General features: G+C 37.3%; 1 protein-coding gene across 3 annotated transcripts; it reads left to right on the plus strand.

Moving 5' to 3' along the window:
• Positions 1-1,277: 1,277 nt before the first annotated feature.
• TCF24 (transcription factor 24) lies at positions 1,278-17,257 on the plus strand. Of its 3 annotated transcripts, XM_084618576.1 has the most exons (4): positions 1,278-2,822; positions 7,277-7,399; positions 8,734-9,140; positions 16,182-17,257. In XM_084618576.1, exons 3-4 carry the CDS (start codon positions 8,760-8,762, stop codon positions 16,293-16,295), a joined length of 495 nt encoding a protein of 164 aa, XP_084474702.1. In that variant the 5' UTR covers positions 1,278-2,822; positions 7,277-7,399; positions 8,734-8,759; the 3' UTR covers positions 16,296-17,257. The 3 variants fall into 3 exon arrangements, with proteins under 3 accessions (XP_084474702.1, XP_084474701.1, XP_084474703.1); XM_084618575.1 differs by having other exon boundaries at positions 7,277-9,140; XM_084618577.1 differs by lacking the exon at positions 7,277-7,399.
• The last annotated feature ends 807 nt before the right edge of the window (positions 17,258-18,064 follow it).

Raw genomic sequence — 18,064 nt, forward strand, 5'->3', positions numbered from 1 at the left:
ATTCCTTTTATATGGTAGTAATATAATCTTGCTACCCAGCAAAACAGGTCTGATTTAAACTTCTTGAAAGAGTCTCTTTGGATAATCAGTAATAAGAAAGCTTTAAATAAAGTGGTTCTGTTAGACAATGATTCCAGTGGAGAGAACATGATGGGAGTAAAATATTAGTTAATATCTTAGTAGTAGGAATACAACTATTTTCAGATCACTGTAAACCAATCCAGTTGTAGAGCGGATGGCCGCATCATTTTCAAACCGACAGCTGTCTTCCTATTTCTGGCCTTTGTTCTTGAAAGGCAGATCTGGAATACAGGTTGATAGAATTCCTTGCGTTCTGCACCTTACACGTCTCAGTCCCTCATCCTGTTCATGTAATGTCTAGTTTATTCTGAAGGAGTTGTATGACAATATCTTTTCATTTCTAATTAAAGAGCACCTCGCCAACATTATATATATATAGCTTAAAACGGCTATCTCCACCTATTTTTATTGGTTTGAGATTTGGGTTCTCATAAATACTGCAGGAGCCAAAGCCCCCGATGGAAATATTTGGCTTAGCCATTTTCCCAATACACCCCATGAACCCTGTCCTCTAAATCATCCCTCTCTTCCCACTCCCTTCCTAATATTTCAAATTATAGCCAAAGATTACGCTCTTAAATTTCTTGGCTTCAAAAGCTGTAACAAATCGTTCAGACTTTATTTTTCTAATAGGTCCAAGATTTGATTTATTGTGTCTATGTTATCACACAATCAAACTTCATTCAAAATGTTGTTCTGGGATTATTCTATACACTGCATATTTATTTTGAATGTCTCTTCTTATTAATGTTACTAATATTTAATTACTAGCCATTAATTTTGAAATCAAATATTCGGTCTCACTGTCCCGTCACATTCTTTCTTTCTTTCTCTTTCTTTCTTTCAACGGTGGACAATTTTAATTCGATGATTCCCCCCCCCCCCCTCCTATACTGGGTATTTTGGAAGAGTCATGACCCTGTTTCCTTTGGGTTTATAATATTAATATGAAAAGGGAAAGAAAGCTTATTAAGAAAGATAGAGAGCTGTGACTTTTGCACTCCCTGGAAATGCAAGGGTCACATCTACCAAATTATAAAAAGAAACAGCAAGGGAGTGAAAAGAAAGAACTTGCTTATTAAAAGATTGTTTAACCTCCAAGCCCAACGTTTAAATTACTCCCCTCCAGCAAAACTGTTACTCTATCCTAACAAAAACAATATTTATAAAGAACAATTTCAGCATTTGCACCTAGAGACTATAGTCATTCCTTTCATTAGCACAGAGACTCCCAAGGCCAGACTTTCAATAGAAAGATGATTAATTCATTGGTCTCCGAACTATTTCCTTTTTCTTGCATGAGATTAAGTTTTTGTTAATGTTTTGTTGAGAGCCTTCATTCGTACTGTGCTCCGTATCTCCTGCTCAGATTTAGCCATCCATAGTTTTGAACCGTATGTACCAGCCCTGTTTCATTCCACCCAGAGCTCACGACAAACTTTTAGTTCAAGAAGTAAGAGGCATCATTTTGTCCGTCCTGGTTAATAACTGCCAGGTTTGGGGAAAGAAGCAGTAATGACAATAGAAATTAAATACGCACGGGAAATGATCAGTCAGGGTGCGCTAATGACAAGCTGTGAAATCATACAGCTAAAACCGAAATAACCTAATGTTTTTAGTAGGATTTATCGGTACTAAGACCTGAACAAATCGCAGCTCTAAGAATAAGGGAGGCTGTTTCCCTCTTCCCCCAAACCAGAATTTCATTAAGATGCATTTCGAAATTATTGGAATGAAGCCCCTCAGAGCCCTGTTCTGTAATATATCCTGTCAATTTCATTCCTTTAAAGCTGTATTTTGATTGATAGGCTCCCGGTAAAAAGCTTGTGCCTAGAGGTCTTAAACTTTGCTCTATACTATATTGCATGTGATGCACTAAAGCGGAGGAGACGATTAATATGAATTGTTTCGCTTGTATGATTAATATTTGTTAACAGGAGGGGGTTAGGAGCCATGATCTCCGTGTTCATTTATGCTAATTGACAGGCCTGCTTCTTTTGTCAGCTGCGGCGGGAGCCCGGTGCTGGGACGGTGTCACGGGAGTCCGAATCCAAGTGTAGTCATGGGAGAGAATCTGCCCAGCGATCGGGCTGTGGCTGGCTGCTCTCAGTGCCCCAGCTCAGAGCCGCGGTCTCCCCGGAGGAAACGGAAAGGACCCCGTTTGCTTGCAGCAGCCTGTCTTAGCAGCTGTGCTGGGGCTCCAGGGTCCCCCCGCCATTGCAGCCCTGGAAGAAATAAAGCAGCGCCAGACTTCCTGGGCCCAGATTTCCCAGGCTGGGAGCCAAACGGCCACGCGTTTCGGGTCACGCTGACCTTCGTGGGTAGCTGTCCCCTGGCCTCTCTCTTTGCCCCGGGCGGGGAGCCGCCTGGGGTGTCACCCGGGAGGAGGGTGTGACCCCGCCCCACTCCCTTGCCGCTGGACAGCAGCTTGATTAATGACTCTCCCGCCGTGGGGAAGTGGGCGGCCGCTCCCGTAAGCAGCAGGCTGCAGAGCTAAGGGGACTGGCGTTCAGGTGAGCTCCGGGTTCCCCACTGCAGACAGCCCACCCCGTGCCTTATAAAAGGCTCTGCCGGCATCTGCCAGCAGGAGACGAGGGACAATGTGACCGCAGAAGCAGGGAGGCTGCAAGCTCCGCGCAGACTAGGCAGAGCTCGGCTCCCAGTCCGGATTGGATCGGCGCCCGCCAGCCCTGCCTCCCTACTCGGACCAGCTGCGCTCCGGGCAGCGCCAAGAGGAAAAAGTAAGTCACCCTTCAGCAGCGTGCTGAGATCTCCCTAGCATTGGCTCTGGGATCAAGCTCCACGAGGGGTTTTGGTTTAGGAATCCCAACTATAATATTTTAAACAACACAGAACATCCTGTTTCAATTAATAATACAGAAGAGTTAGACCTGATTTACCAGTAAGTCCCATTCAGACTTAATGCCTTGAGGCTTCCATCCTTGGGCTCGCCTCTGTTCCTGAGAGTCTGAAATAAAGAGAGAGGAAAACATTTTGTTTAAAGTTTCACTGCTGAGAATCCTGTATAGTAGAACCAGTGTAAGTTACAAAAGTAGCACAATTGCTATCAACTCTTTCTGTTTAGAGCAAGGGACAGAGAAATGATCACGTGGGTCCAACAGAGGAAAAAAGGACATTTATAAAAGTTTTTGCTGGTCTCTTTTACTTGACCGAACTAAAAATAAAAGCCAAGCTTTTCAAAAGAGAAAGTGGCATTCAGGAAAGCTGATCTATAAGTCCAATAAAAATAAAGGAGTACTTGTGGCACCTTAGAGACTAACCAATTTATTTGAGCATAAGCTTTCGTGAGCTACAGCATGCATCCAATGAAGTGAGCTGTAGCTCACGAAAGCTCATGCTCAAATAAATTGGTTAGTCTCTAAGGTGCCACAAGTACTCCTTTTCTTTTTGCGAATACAGACTAGCACGGCTGTTACTCTGAATCCAATAAAAATATCACTCTCCATTTTGTTTTTATATAACACTTGATATTAAATTAAATAGACTTTGTGGCAGAGCCTTTCAATTGCTGGCTTCACGATTTAAAATAAAAATATTCCTTTAGAAAAAATCTTCCTAATTCATACACTGTATTGAAGTCTAACTTTAATCAATGTAAGTTCCATAGTATTTATTGTAACAGAACAGATAAAACTGTACTAAACTGCACAATTTTTAGTAAAATCGCACAACTTTTAGTCAATTTAAATATCCCCTCTTTAATATATACCTGATCCTTTGTTGACTAACAGACATGCTCTAGAAGGGGTAAGGCTGTCAGGCAGAAGTTTGGAGGGAGGTAGATAATGCAGATAAAGATCCCAAGTATTTAACATTTAATAGAATTACTCCTCAGTTCTTTACCATTTTTCAATTTTAAAAATCCCCTAAAGATTCAAATCAATGTCCAAAGCTAGAAAGAAATGGCCACAGCTGTCCATATAAGAGCTTGTTGTGTGTACCACTCTTGAATGTTTGTATGTAATTTTGTTTGCTGATGTACCAGAAATAAATGAAATCATTAGCATTTGAAAAAATCCCACAGGAAGGGAAGTTGTCAAAAGTAACCTTGTCTAAAATGTGGATTTATATAGAAAATATTTGGTATGCAAAACTGGAACAAATCTATTTGCAAAGAGAGAAACATATTTTGAAAGGAAAGACTTGAGGTATAATGGTAACACATTAGCCACAATTGGAATTTTTTTGGAAGACTTGTGATAAAGAAAAATATTTAAAAGGTAATATTTAACCTTTTTCTGCATATATAATAAAGGCCATTGCTGTATATTCTATATAGATTTCTATTTAATTGTATGTATTACTTTGTGCACACTTACATAGTGTGCAAGACGTGTGTGTATATATATATTTAAATTGACTAATATTAATATACACATACACACATCTTGCACTGTGTGTGTGTATATATATTAGTCAATTTAAATGTCATATATTTAACATCTCATTCAGACATACAAGTACTTAATGTTTCATTGTGTAAGATCAAAATATTTCCATTTAAATGGTCACAAACAGATAAAATGGACATCATCAATTAAAAAAAAACACCGTCTGAAATTTTTGTACCTATTATTGTTGCAAATAACACCTGAAGATTGCTATAAATCAATTGCCAACATTTTAATCTCCATATTTTCCAGTAGGTTTACTTTGTACACTCATTTTTGCTGTTTTTCTTGTACAGTTAACTAGATAATCAGATTCCCTTGTTGTCTGAATATTTCTCTCACACAGGAACAAGGGAAAGAAAAATATTTTACAATTAAGAAAATATGGTTGTAAAACTACAAAAAATGGGCAGAGGGGCTTAGGGATGATGTGGTACCTGAAACTACTTTTAACTATTTTTTTATTTTTTTTTTGTAAATTGACTAGATTTCAAATTGATGATGTCCATGTTACATCATACATTTAAAGCATATACAAGGAACACCTTAGACTATTAAAACTGAAAGAGGTTTTTCTAATTTACTTTCACTATTTCATTTTCAGATTAGTCTGTACATCATGCTGTAATATTTGGGTGTGCAAATACCTATATGGCAAGGGAAAGTTTTGTTTAAAACGAAAAGAAAAAAAGCTGTTTCCAGTGGTATTTTAAAAACAAATGAAATGGGAATTTTTTTCTAGCCATTGGCTTTATACATTTTTGTTTTCAAATAGACAATATTTTGTAACATGTCTCTTTAAGAGGCCCATTAAGGAAGTCCACATAGAAAATGTCGGGTGTGCAGAAAATGCAGGATCAGTCCCAAGTATGAAATTTGAGCACACACATTTGAACCTCTTTGGAAACAATGAATCTATTGAGCAACACTTCATAACAAATACAGTCTAGCTCTGGGTTCAGAAAGCAGCTAACTCATTGATTACGGATGCTACCATAAACAAATACTTTCTATTTCTTGTATATTCCCAATTACACTTTTTTGGGTCTCAGAGTACTGTGTTACATATTTGACCTAAAACCTAGAATCAGTGCACAGGTAAAATCTTGGCCCCATTGAAGTCAATGGGAGTTCTGCCAGTGGGGTCAGGATTTCATCCAACATACTTTGTGGAGTGCTCCCCACCATGTGTGTATATGTATATATGAGGAAACTAGGTTTTTGGATATAAGTTACCAGGGTATAATTAAGCGCCATTGTACCAGTATAACTCTGTCTATGCTATGGGGTTGTACCGCTATGTCTGTTTCTAAACAGATATAGTTAAAGCATTATAAAAACTCTGTAGACCACCCTTTATTCATGTGAGTAGTCCAACTCGGGTTAAAGGGACTATTTACATGTCTCAGTATTATTCATGTAATTAGGGTCTTCCAGTTATTGGGCCCTAAATACACACTATCCAATACACACTGAAGTAAATTGAAAGACTCCTATTATTTTAAAGGGGATCTGGATTGGATCCTAAATTAGAAATTCTATTGATAATGCATGAACCAGAAAAAAATCCCTCTCCCTCTCCACCCTTAGAGTTTAATGACTCTGCAGTGATTTCTATCACTAAAGTCAGCCGATCTGATTCTGAATACACAGCGGACAGATGGTTGAGAATGTCAGAAAAGTGACACAAAAATGACACAATTACTGAATTTTAAATTAAAAGAAAACGGAGTTAATTTAGGTATCAATCCTCAAGTCTTTACTTACAAAAAGTTCACAGGGACTACAGTGAGAGTTCTTACTCACATAATTAATATTTTATTAATTTTCACAATGAAAGGTCAACACATATAGGGAGATTTTCCTCTGAACTACAAGCACTTACAACACAAGGAAAAGTATTTTGTAAATAATAATATCACACTCTAAACAAAAATGTAAGTGAACAAGTGTATTCAAACATATCTGATATATTCTTCTGAGCCAAAAAAATTCCAAATCAATCATAGCAAAATAAACAAAATAACATTCATGTGTGCATCCATACACACCATCATCAAATTAGAGAGGACAATGTAAAAGAGCCGAACCATTTCCACTTCCTTTTTTCTTTTCCTCTCTCTGTCTCTTCCTCCCCATAGTACTTTAGACTTTGTTCACTACTCTCATCTCCATCCTAGAATATGATGACTTCAATGGGACTTAAGCATATGCTTAAATGCAGGGGTGGCCAACCTGTGGCTCTGCAGCCACATGCGGCTCTTCAGAGGTTAATATGCGGCTCCTTGTACAGGCACCGACTCCGGGGCTGGAGCTACAGGTGCCAACTTTCCAGTGTGCCAGGGGGTGCTCACTGCTCAAGCCCTGGCTCTGCCACAGGCCCTGCCCCCACTCCACCCCTTCTCACCCCCTCCCCTGAGCCTGCCGTGCCCTCGCTCCTCTCCCTCCCACAGGGAACCTCCTGCATGTCACGAAACAGCTGAGCAGGAGGTGGGGTGAGAGAGGTGGAGGCGCTGATCTGCTGGGCTGGTGATGTATTACTGTGGCTCTTTGGCAATGTACATTGATAATTTCTGGCTCCTTCTCAGGCTCAGGTTGGCCACCCCTGCTTAAGTGCTTTGCAGAATCAGGGCATAAATAATATTCCGTATCCTATGAGTCTATTAGAAACCATCATTCATCTTGTACATTATATTTATTTTGTTTCCAGAACCTGATTACAATGTCTTTGGATTTAATTAATAGAAGGTTTATTAACATTTTGTTTGCTTTTGTTTATGCAGGAGAGCACTAATGACAGCAGATCTCCAACTTGGGAGAAACCAGCCCCTGTCATATATGAAATATCTGGCATACATTCAGTAGTTTTGCCTGAGCAAAGGCTGCAGAATCAGGTCCTTCAGGAGGTATTATTTCACAGAGAGTGGTGAATTGGTGAAAAGAACTGCCAGCTGAGATGGTGGAGTCAAGTATAGTAGTAATGTAGTGAAGCAAAACTTGGGTTACTATATGGGACTGAACAAATTAAAGGAATATTAGTCAGTTTTGTGATTGGGATTATCTGACACTCTTTTCTGAAAGTCAGGAAGGAATTTTTCACTGATTGTTCTGAGTTTCTCTCCGAATGATTTTTGTTGTTGTTTTCAAGGGACACTTTTACGGCCTCTGGCACAAAGTCAAAAAACCCCAAACTGGAATAAAGTTTACATTTAAAAAAAAAATTAAATGTAGAGGACAGAGCTATCATAATGATCCTTAAACCATTTCAGACATGAAAGGATTCATTGCCTGTTTCTCGTCTTACAAAATATTGGGTCAAATTCTGCCCTCAGATTAATTTGTTGCTTTCTGTCAGCTCTCCATCACTTCACTGAAGATAGAGTATCGCCCTATGAGATTAGAAAATAGATTAGAAATGGGATCTTTCATGAGACGTGTTTTTAAATATCAAATAACAAAACAGAAATTATAAATAAAAACTAGTATGCAGTGTTGTTGTAGCCAGGTCAGGATATTAAAGAGGCAAGATGGGTGAGGTAATATCTTTTATGGACCAATTTGTCTCGCTCACCAACAGAAGTTCGTCCAATAAAAGATATTACTTCACTCTCCTTGTCTCTCTAATATCCTGGGATGAACATGGCTACAATAACACTGCATACTAGAGCAGTGAGCTACAGTTCTGCAAGTAGGAATCCTGCTGTTTGCTCTAGCTGACAACTTTTGGGGTTTTTATTCTATTCCTTATACAACCACCAGGTGAACACCTTCCAATAGTGCAAGTGACTTCTTTCTGTCTTCCCTTTCTCAGGGAGAAAATTGTGTGAGAATTTATATAATAGATTATGTGTTTATATTAGCAAAGACAAGGCTGAAGAAGCGAACCTTCCAGGTGAATGGAAGGTGTTCAGGTTTTTGGTAGTTGTTAGATCTTGTGGAAGTTGATTCCACAGTCTTGGATTGATTCCTAAGAAAGCTCTCTTGTACCCCTCCTTGCTGTAGACAGTTCCATTGTGCCAGAGGAATGAAGTTGTCAACCACAGTTCTTGTCCCAGCATATTAGATGGCTTACGTTACACTTGAGTACATGCATGTGGGTTTGGGACAGAAAGACCTTCTTCACTTGCAGTGCAAATCCTATTTGCTCTCTTGCTGAGGTTTTTGAGCTTCACCATGGGTTTGCAGCACTGCTACTGCTCCAGGGGTTGGATGGTTTCAGAGCTGCTCTTGTTGATTACAGGTCCCTGTCCACCTTGGAAGTCACCAATGGACTGTAGAAATGTATCTGAGAACAGCAAGGAGATCTCCAGCTCTTGTTTGGAGCCTGACTCACTGCTGGCCCCAGCATCTGGCAGTGATTCTTGCTCCTCCTCCTCAGCCGGACGAGTTGGGGCAACTGCTGGGAGACCAGCAGCTGCAAATGCTGCCCGGGAGCGTAGCCGAGTGCAAACCCTGCGCCATGCCTTCCTGGAGCTGCAGAGGACCCTCCCCGCTGTGCCACCTGACACCAAGCTCTCCAAGTTGGATGTGCTGCTCCTAGCCACCACCTATATTGCACACCTCACCCGTAGCCTACAGGATGAGGAAGAGTTGCCTGGGGAGGGCTTGGGCACCCTGAGAGGGGATGGCTACCTGCACCCTGTCAAGGTAAGGCAGCTGAGGGACAGCTAAAATCTTCATATTTATCCTGCTAAATCAAAAATAGTGTCTAATACGAGTAGTTCCAGTATTTCCCATCACCACAATCTTTAGGCACCAAGGACCAGATCCTTGAAGGTATTTAGGTGCCAAACTCCCACTAATTTCAATGGTCATGATCCAAAACACTTTGGAGTTATTGAGAGTCCTTGCACTAACTTCAATGGGCTTTGGATCAGGCTTTAAAATACAAAAGCACAAGCTCTCTAGCATAGTTAAAGCTGGCACAACTGAATGAAATGGGCAGCAGTAGAACACTGGGGCCTAGTGCAAAGGCTCACTGTTAAGGTAGTAATGGAAGCCCAGAGTATGGGTCACAAAATCCTTTAGTACCAAGTCTAGTGACTATACCTGGGGATGAGATGATCCACTGTTCTACAACAATGATTCCAAACAGTACAGTGCTTGGCGCTATAAGTAGGGTTGTTCTCTTTCTCTCACTGATCCAGTCGCAGCTTTAGGTCAAGATGTTAGGTGGAGCACTAAATTCTTCTTGGCTGCATATGTATTCATTATATAAGGGCACTTTACAGTCTCTTTGTTAAGCATTTACTCTAGTTTTTACTGTACTGTTAGTTCTCCTTCAGAAAAACTTGTGAGGAAGCAGAGCAGGGAAAAGTATTATCATGAAGGAGTAGTTTGGGATAAAAATGTTCTCAAATGCATTGGACAGATGAATTTATGTACCTTCAGTTATTTTCCTTCAAATCTAATTTCATGCCTTTTGGGTTTTTTTTAAAGAATACTTTGCGTATTTTTACATGTAAGATTCTGGTGAATTTAGGATGATTCAATTAGGACTAATCTTGAAATGTTCTCTGATTTCCCACAAGTTCCTTGAACATTAGTTCCCAAGACAATGAAGGAGAGTTCATTGTTAATAGTACTGAAACTGTAATTGTTCATACTTTAAAAGTAAATGTACATTTTCAGAGATGTAGGTTACTGGTTCACATTGCATTATAAGCACAAGAGATTCACTTAAATCAGCTAGAAAAAGTAGAGACTTCTAAAGAAAAACAAAACATCTAATATTTCATCTATTAAATCAAGTTTTAACTTGCAGTTATATTTCATGGAATAGTCAATATTTGTTATGTATTTTATGACAGATTCTGCCCCTTACTGACATGACTCACCCCACTAACTTCAATGGAACTAGCTGACTGAGCGCAGTGTGCAGGATTGGCCCTTGTAATATTTGGAAACCATCAAAAAAAGACAGAAGCCGGGGAAGTATTTCACTAATATGGGCAGTCAAAGTATGCAGATGCACAATTCTCTGGCTACTATAATAAACTGAATAGTTGGCTCATTTTGCAATTATTTTTAGGTTTGATAAAGCACAGGTTGAATTTAAAATACTAGCAGGCAAGTTAATATTTCTAATCCTCAATAGTAATTTTGTTTTTAAATTGGTGTTGGTAATACAAAAAAGTATGTTGTGGTCAAATCACGGTATTCACTTTTAATAAAGTTCTAGATGTGAACATTTGAGATTATGAAATCTACAGTTACAATACACAAGCCTAACAAGTATGAAAGTTAAAATAAAAATGCAAGTACAATTTATATGAACTGAACAAGAAACATGATTACATTTAAAGATACTAACATAGATAATTTTCAGATACCTTGATAGTGATCCATTTCATATCTCATAATATCAGATTTGTTGTAATAAAAATGTTGAAACAGATATTTTATTGCCTTTCAAAGTGAGCCAAATATCCTTGTTTTTATTTTATAATTTTAAAATTAATAGACAATTGTAGGCCTGGCTTAACATAAGTAATTAAACTAGAATTCTTTGAGGGGGTCAATAAGCATGTGGACCAAGGGATCCAGTGCATATAGTGTACTTAGATTTTTCAGAAAGCCTTTGACAAGGTCCCTCGCCAAAGGCTCTTACGCAAAGTAAGCTGCCATGGGATAAGAGGGAATGTGCTCTCATGGATTGGTAACTGGTTAAAAGATAGGAAACAAAGGGTAGGTATAAATGGTCAGTTTTCCGAATGGAGAGAGGTAAATAGTGGTGTCCCCCAGGGGTCTGTTCTGGGACCAGTCCTATTCAACATATTCATAAATGATCTGGAAAAAGGGGTAAACAGTGAGGTGGCAAAATTTGCAGATAACTATCTTTAGTAATTTTGTATTAAGACCGAGGCAGACTGCGAAGAGCTACAAAAGGATCTCTCAAAACTGGGTGACTGGGCAACAAAATGGCATATGAAATTTAATGTTGATAAATGCAAAGTAATGCATATTGGAAAGCATAATCCCAACTATATATAAAAAATGATAGGGTCTAAATTAGCTGTTACCACTCAAGAAAGAGATCTTGGAGTCGTGGATAGTTCTCTGAAAACCTCCACTCAATGTGCAGTGGCAGTCAAAAAACTGAACAGAATGCAGGGAATAATTAAAAAAGGGATATATAATGGGACAGAAAATATCATGTTGCCTCCATATAAATCCATGGTACACCCACATATTGAATACTGTGTGCAGATATGGTCGCTCCATCTCAGAAAAGATATACTGGAATTGGAAAAAGTTCAGAAAATGGCAACAATAATTATTAGGTATGGAACTGCTTCTGTATGAGGAGAGATTAATAAGATTGGGACTTTTCAGCTTGGAAAAGAGACGGTTAAGGGGAGTTAAGATTGAGGTCTATAAAATCATGACTGGTGTAGAAAAAGTATATAAGGAAGTGTTGTTTACTACTTCTCATAACACGAGAACTAGGGTTCACCAACTGAAATTAATAGGTAGCAGGTTTAAAACAAAAGAAAGTATTTCTTCACACAACGCACAGTCAACCTGTGGAACTCCTTGCCAGAGGATGTTGTGAAGGCTAAGACCAAAACAGGGTTTAAAACTAGAACTAGATAAATTCATGGAGGATGGGTCCACCAATGGCTATAGCCAGGATGGGCAGGAATGGTGTCCCTAGACTCTGTTTGCCAGACGCTGGGAATGAGCGACAGGTGATGGATCACTTGATGATTACCTGTTCTGTTCATTCCCTCTGGGGCACCTGGCACTGTTGGAAGACAGGCTATTGGGCTAGATGGACCTTTGGTCTGACCCAGTAGGGCCATTCTTATGGGTAAATCCTCATTTCTTGGAAGTCAGGATTAGGAAGGGAAATAAATTAGCAGGTTAAAACCAAAATGTCTGTGGTAACTAAAATAGGGAAATGGGTCAATAAGCTAAAAAACAAAATGTCTGAACTAACTACAATAAGGGGAAACACCCTAAAAATTTTACAATAAACAAAATAAGCCTAAAACATAAAATAAGTTAAAGAGTGAGTCACATATGAACAGTGCGTGAACAAAGCATGCTGTAAAAAAACTGGTTCCTATGAAATAACTAAGCCAATCCCAAAACATGTAATGCAATGTATAGTAAATGCAATGGTGTGTGTGTATATGTGTGTGTGTGTGTATATATATATATATATATATGGTTTTCTGTATAACTTTGGATGTGTGGTACACCCTAATCAGCTCAGCATAGTTTTGCTGTATGCCAAATAAAAAATACCTAATTAACAAAATCTAAAGTCAAAGTATGTTCTTAAAAAGTCAAGCAAAAAATGGCATTAAAAAAATCCTAACATAGGGGTTCCATGACTAAGATTCCAAATTCCATTCATCTGGAGCAGGTAACTTAGTTTATTATACATTTAGCTTTACTCTCAAGGACTGCAACCCAGCAGTTTAGCAATGGCATTGAAAGAATTTCAATTTGAGGTTTCCAGGGCACTGGATGAGTGGTTAGATTTAAATGGACTTCACAGGAAAGTGATAGGGGGAGACTGGAACTGGGTGGAAAATGAGCTCCAGAAAATAGCATTAGACAAATGCAAGAAAAAATTCATGTTACTAAAATATAGTATAAAATTCTCTCCTAAAAAAATCAGTAACATAAAAAAATTAAAATGTACTTTTAATATCTATGGAAAAGAATGCTTGGCAGAGCACAGCAAAGGTCTGTTAAATGCCACTAACATTTAAAAAAATATAACCCAGGGGCAATCATAAAAAAAAAATAATTGTAGCTAAAAATATGTGCAAAAAGTACAAAAATAAGCTCAAAGCTACCAAAAACATTGGCTAAAAATGTCACTTAATTTTTTTTTAAAAGTAAAACATTAAAGCATTTATGCAAAAGTTAAAAACTTTACAAAGTGCTAAAAATATCAAGCAAGTTAGTATAATAGAAGTATTAAACATAACAGTAAATTTAAAAATTGCTTAATTTAATAATAAAACATGGTTGCCGCAGTACAACTCAGTGCATTCTTGCCCAGTTAAACCCTCATAGTCAAACAAAGTATGCAAGGAAAGGTTAGGTGGTAACAACTACCACCACTATGCTTTTGTCTCCAAAAACCTTTACAGCCATTCTAAAAGAAAAAAAAAAAGACAGTTTTCCTCCAAAAATGGTCTGTAAATAATCAATTGTAAATAACTGCTGTAGGCAAAACAATCCACCACTACTTCAAATGATATAATTATAAACAATTTAGTCAAAATCACTAAGAAAAAAGGGGAAGGGTTCCATTTAAACTTAACTGCCTCCAAATGTACAACTAAAAATGTAATCTGGGTATAGTTATCTAAAAAATAGTTATCTAAAAAATTTAAGCAACACCAGAGGTATTAAGCAAAATATTTAAAATAAATGTAAAATACATTTTTGTAATTATGCAAGGTTTTAAAAACCTAAACACTCCTGGATTGTAAAACACCATTTGGTATGTTTATAATTAATTAGCTTTTTAAAAATTCCACCAAAAATCCATTTCAATCTTTCATTCAAAATTGCAAAAACTAAGCAAAACACTTTTTAAGCAGCTGCCAATGTTTCCTGGCAATCTTTGCTGAATTCCCTCCCCCGCCCCAAGCCAAACACAAATAGCTAGTTTTATCTGGCTTTATTACCTCAATGTTTTTATAAAATTCAACATCTTTTTACATAAAAACTAAAAAACATAATATATATCAAAAACCAAAAATAGAAAAAAAACCCCTCTAAATTCTTTTATAATAAAACAGCAACTACAAAAGCTGCAGAAAAATAAAATTTTAAAAAACAATGCACCTCTACAATAACAGCGGGGAGCAGGGGAAGGTGGCTGCCACAAAAGTAGCAATATTAAAAACATTAAGCCATAAAGGTGGCTATAAATAAATAAATACCCCCAACAATTGTATCTAAATCCCCTGAACTGCTCTGAAATCTCAACCACTAACTTTTATTAAAAAATATGAAATAGAAAAATAGGTTCCATATATGTGACAATGGTAACTCAATTTTGAAGATGAAAATACACAATAATTTTTAAATTGGAAGATTAATGGTTAAATGCTCTGCACTACTTTGAAATTTCAATCAGTATATCTGATATTACAAAAACAGGACATAGTCGTATCATATATGTGACAATAAAAATTCAGGTTTCAGAGTAACAGCCGTGTTAGTCTGTATTCGCAAAAAGAAAAGGAGTACTTGTGGCACCTTAGAGACTAACCAATTTATTTGAGCATGAGCTTTCGCGAAAGCTCATGCTCAAATAAATTGGTTAGTCTCTAAGGTGCCACAAGTACTCCTTTTCTTTTTAATAAAAATTCAGTGTTGGATTTAAGCCATGAGAGTGCTACTCTTATACCAGAACTCCTCAATGAAATTATGCCTATATATATCCATGTTTGTTTATTTGTCACTCTTATTTTAGTGATATTATGGAGTTGCTAGTAGCAACTCTGTAGTTAAACCTGAGTTTTCTTGATGGGTTCTGATGTCATTATAAACCATGGGTGATATCCTGGCCCTACTGAAGCCAACCTCATGAGAATAGCACTGAAGATGCAGATCTACTCTGAAAAGTGTCACTGTACAAACAGCATTGTGGGGTGCCGTATTTATTGTGTCTCAGTTCTATATAAAATGTATAGAAAAGGTTGGCTTTTCTAATTCCCAGCCCTACAGAATCAACCCAGAATCTGTAAGTCAAGCTGAGTTCTTTCCTTCTCATGCATCCTACATACTACCCTCATTTGTATCTATAAAAAGAAAAGGAGTACTAGTGGCACCTTAGAGACTAACCAATTTATTTGAGCATAAGCTTTCGTGAACTACAGCTCACTTCATCGGATGCATTCTTTTTGCAAATACAGACTAACACGGCTGCTACTCTGAAATTTGTATCTATGTAATTCTGATACCTAAAGTTGTGCCCTCAATGCCAACTGTATAACCACAGTGCTGTCAGTAGATTTGTACAGTGTAAATTAGTTGCCTTGTAATTGGAAATAAGTAAACTGTTCTGATAATGAAGAAGAAGGAATAGATTCTGGCTTCCTCTCCTAGAACTGTTGGATCTGCAAGACCCGTCAGGAATAAAAAATCATGAGTGATCAGGTATGATTTTGATAAAGAGCAGATATATTGAGTTAAGTTCCATTGTTATGTAGTCAGTTTTCAGGCTCCGATACAGCAATTGATAGCACATGGAAAAACTGAAGTCAATTGGGTTCTTCATAGATGCAGCAATCCGCCCAAACACTAGGATGACGGCCTAAGTGATTTGTCACCACAAGCTCAAAACAGAATTCCTGTTGCCATATATAGGAATGTTCTGTTTTTACCTAATATACAGCTACAACATCTGTTTACATTCTGCACATGAATACAATTTACCATGTTTTTTTCTGTTCGTTCACGGGGATTTTCAGTAACTCTACTTTATACAATGATATTTCATTACACAGTTTTCAATAATTTGGTTCATTATTATTTGAGCACTGACACGAAAATCAAACATTTTTGGAGATAACCATAGATTTTTGCATCTTATTTTATTGTGACTTCATTACTATTTGAAGTTTTGCATTCATTTATATTTCAGAAATCATATCACATGTTTTAGAGAGACTCACTTTTTGGACACCTTGTTTGTATCCTGTCTTTCAGAAATGGCCAATGCGATCCAGGTTATATATTGGAGCTACAGGACAGTTTTTGAATCACTCTGTGCAAGCAGAAAATGCAAACCAAGGAGAAACATCAACAAATTCACAAAGCTAATCTACCTTGTCCTTTTTGAAAATTATTATATTTATTACACCAGATATATTTAAGTTGAAACACATTTTCAAACAAACTATAATTTCTGATATATTGTTAATGGATGAGAGAGAACTGATTCTTAAATGTATGTAAAACCACATTAAGTAAATGTGAAATTTAATTTGTCCCTAGCAGTGGTGGAAATTGGTGATGTCCAAAATGGGTGGGCAAACAATTGCACTCAGAGCTAACTTAAAGCAGCACGCAATGCAGTGATACAGTACTCTTAATGAATCAATACAGAGTAGGTACTGTACCATACCCAGAACGAAGGATTCACAGAATATGTTATGTAGGAACAAATGCAATATAAACCATGTACAGTGCAATGCAAGTTTCAACTAAAAAGCAAACACAAGGATGTCTAAAGAAATATACACTTTCTACACTGTGGATGAAATCCTGGTTCCACTGAAGTCAATGGCAGAACTCCCAATGACTTCCATACGGTCAGGATTTCACCCTAATAATCTAAGATGACTTTAAATTTCTGAATTTTCTCTGAAAATGTGAATGTAAGTTCATTGTCAAGTGAAAGGTGTCCTGTAATCCCCCCTACCCCCCCCAACATAAACAAATGCAAACTGCTTTGTAGATTAAATGTAGCAGTAATATATGTTTACAATATAAATTAAATATTGCTTGTACTGGTGTATATTATAGTGTCACATGTTACACGGTTTGAAATGTACAAAATGTGTTTGGGGATTCATTCAAAGGTATAACTTGTTTGCTTACATAACAGGAATTATTTACTTTGTCTTTAAGGAATGTGATGTATTCAAGAAAACTGAGCCTTTATGTTAGGCTGATTCACTACACCCTGTTCAGTTAAAACATTTGCTGTGAATAGGCAACAGTATCTGAAATTAAATACATAGTGAGATATCATTCAATAGTTTCCATTATGTAAAACTTTGTCATGGTTTACACAGCTTATTGTTGATGCTAAAACTAACATTTTATTAAATACTCTTAATTAGAAACTTCTATATAAATTCAGCTGGGCTGCAAATTAATTTTTTAAAATCTGCATCAGCTTAATTTCTGATTGCACAAGAAACAATAAACTTTTATAATAATAATCATACTTTGCACCTTTATAGTAACTTCCATCTGAGGTTGTCTTAATGATTTAGGCCTCACAATTCCATTTCACAGATTAATAAAATTAAGCACTGAAGGATCAAGTTTTGTAAAAGTGCCCACTAATTTTGGTGCTTCAATTTTTGTGTGTCCCACTTAGGACACTTATGGTCTCACTTTCAGAGGTGCTAAGTATTTCAGTGGGAGCTAAGAATGCTCAGCCCCTCAGAAATTTAGGTTCTAAGTGTCATCCAAAATCAGAGTGGACATCCAAAATCAGTAGATAAATCTGTAATAGTGGCCTAAGTGAGTTGCCCAATGTCATATAGGAAGCATGCAGCAAACCAGGAACATGTCTCTTGATTCCCAGTTCTGTGCTTTAACTACAAGATCCCCGTTTTCCTTTAAAATATTTTGTTACAAAAATATTTTTCAAATGTGTATAATTTAAAGATGGTGTATTAAGAAATTAATAACTACTGAACTTGACTGACAATATAACAAAGATGAGAATTTCTCTGACAGACGGAACGTTCTTCCAACAACACAACTCCTGAAAAATGGCCTTTCTCTCAGATTCAAGATCTCTCTGAGACCTGTAATTCTTCTCGCACTGATAAGAAAAAATAGTGAAACTTCTC

Source organism: Lepidochelys olivacea (genome assembly GCF_965140295.1).
Source record: "Lepidochelys olivacea isolate rLepOli2 genome assembly, chromosome: 2".
Taxonomy (NCBI): domain Eukaryota; kingdom Metazoa; phylum Chordata; order Testudines; family Cheloniidae; genus Lepidochelys; species Lepidochelys olivacea.

What these genes read in the sequence shown, in the direction of transcription:
- TCF24 (XM_084618575.1), top strand. Translation starts at nt 8,667, where the DNA reads ATGGGTTTGCAGCACTGCTACTGCTCCAGGGGTTGGATGGTTTCAGAG. An exon ending in GCTACCTGCACCCTGTCAAG is followed by an intron (nt 9,141 to 16,181) that starts GTAAGGCAGCTG and finishes CCTGTCTTTCAG; the next exon opens with AAATGGCCAATGCGATCCAG.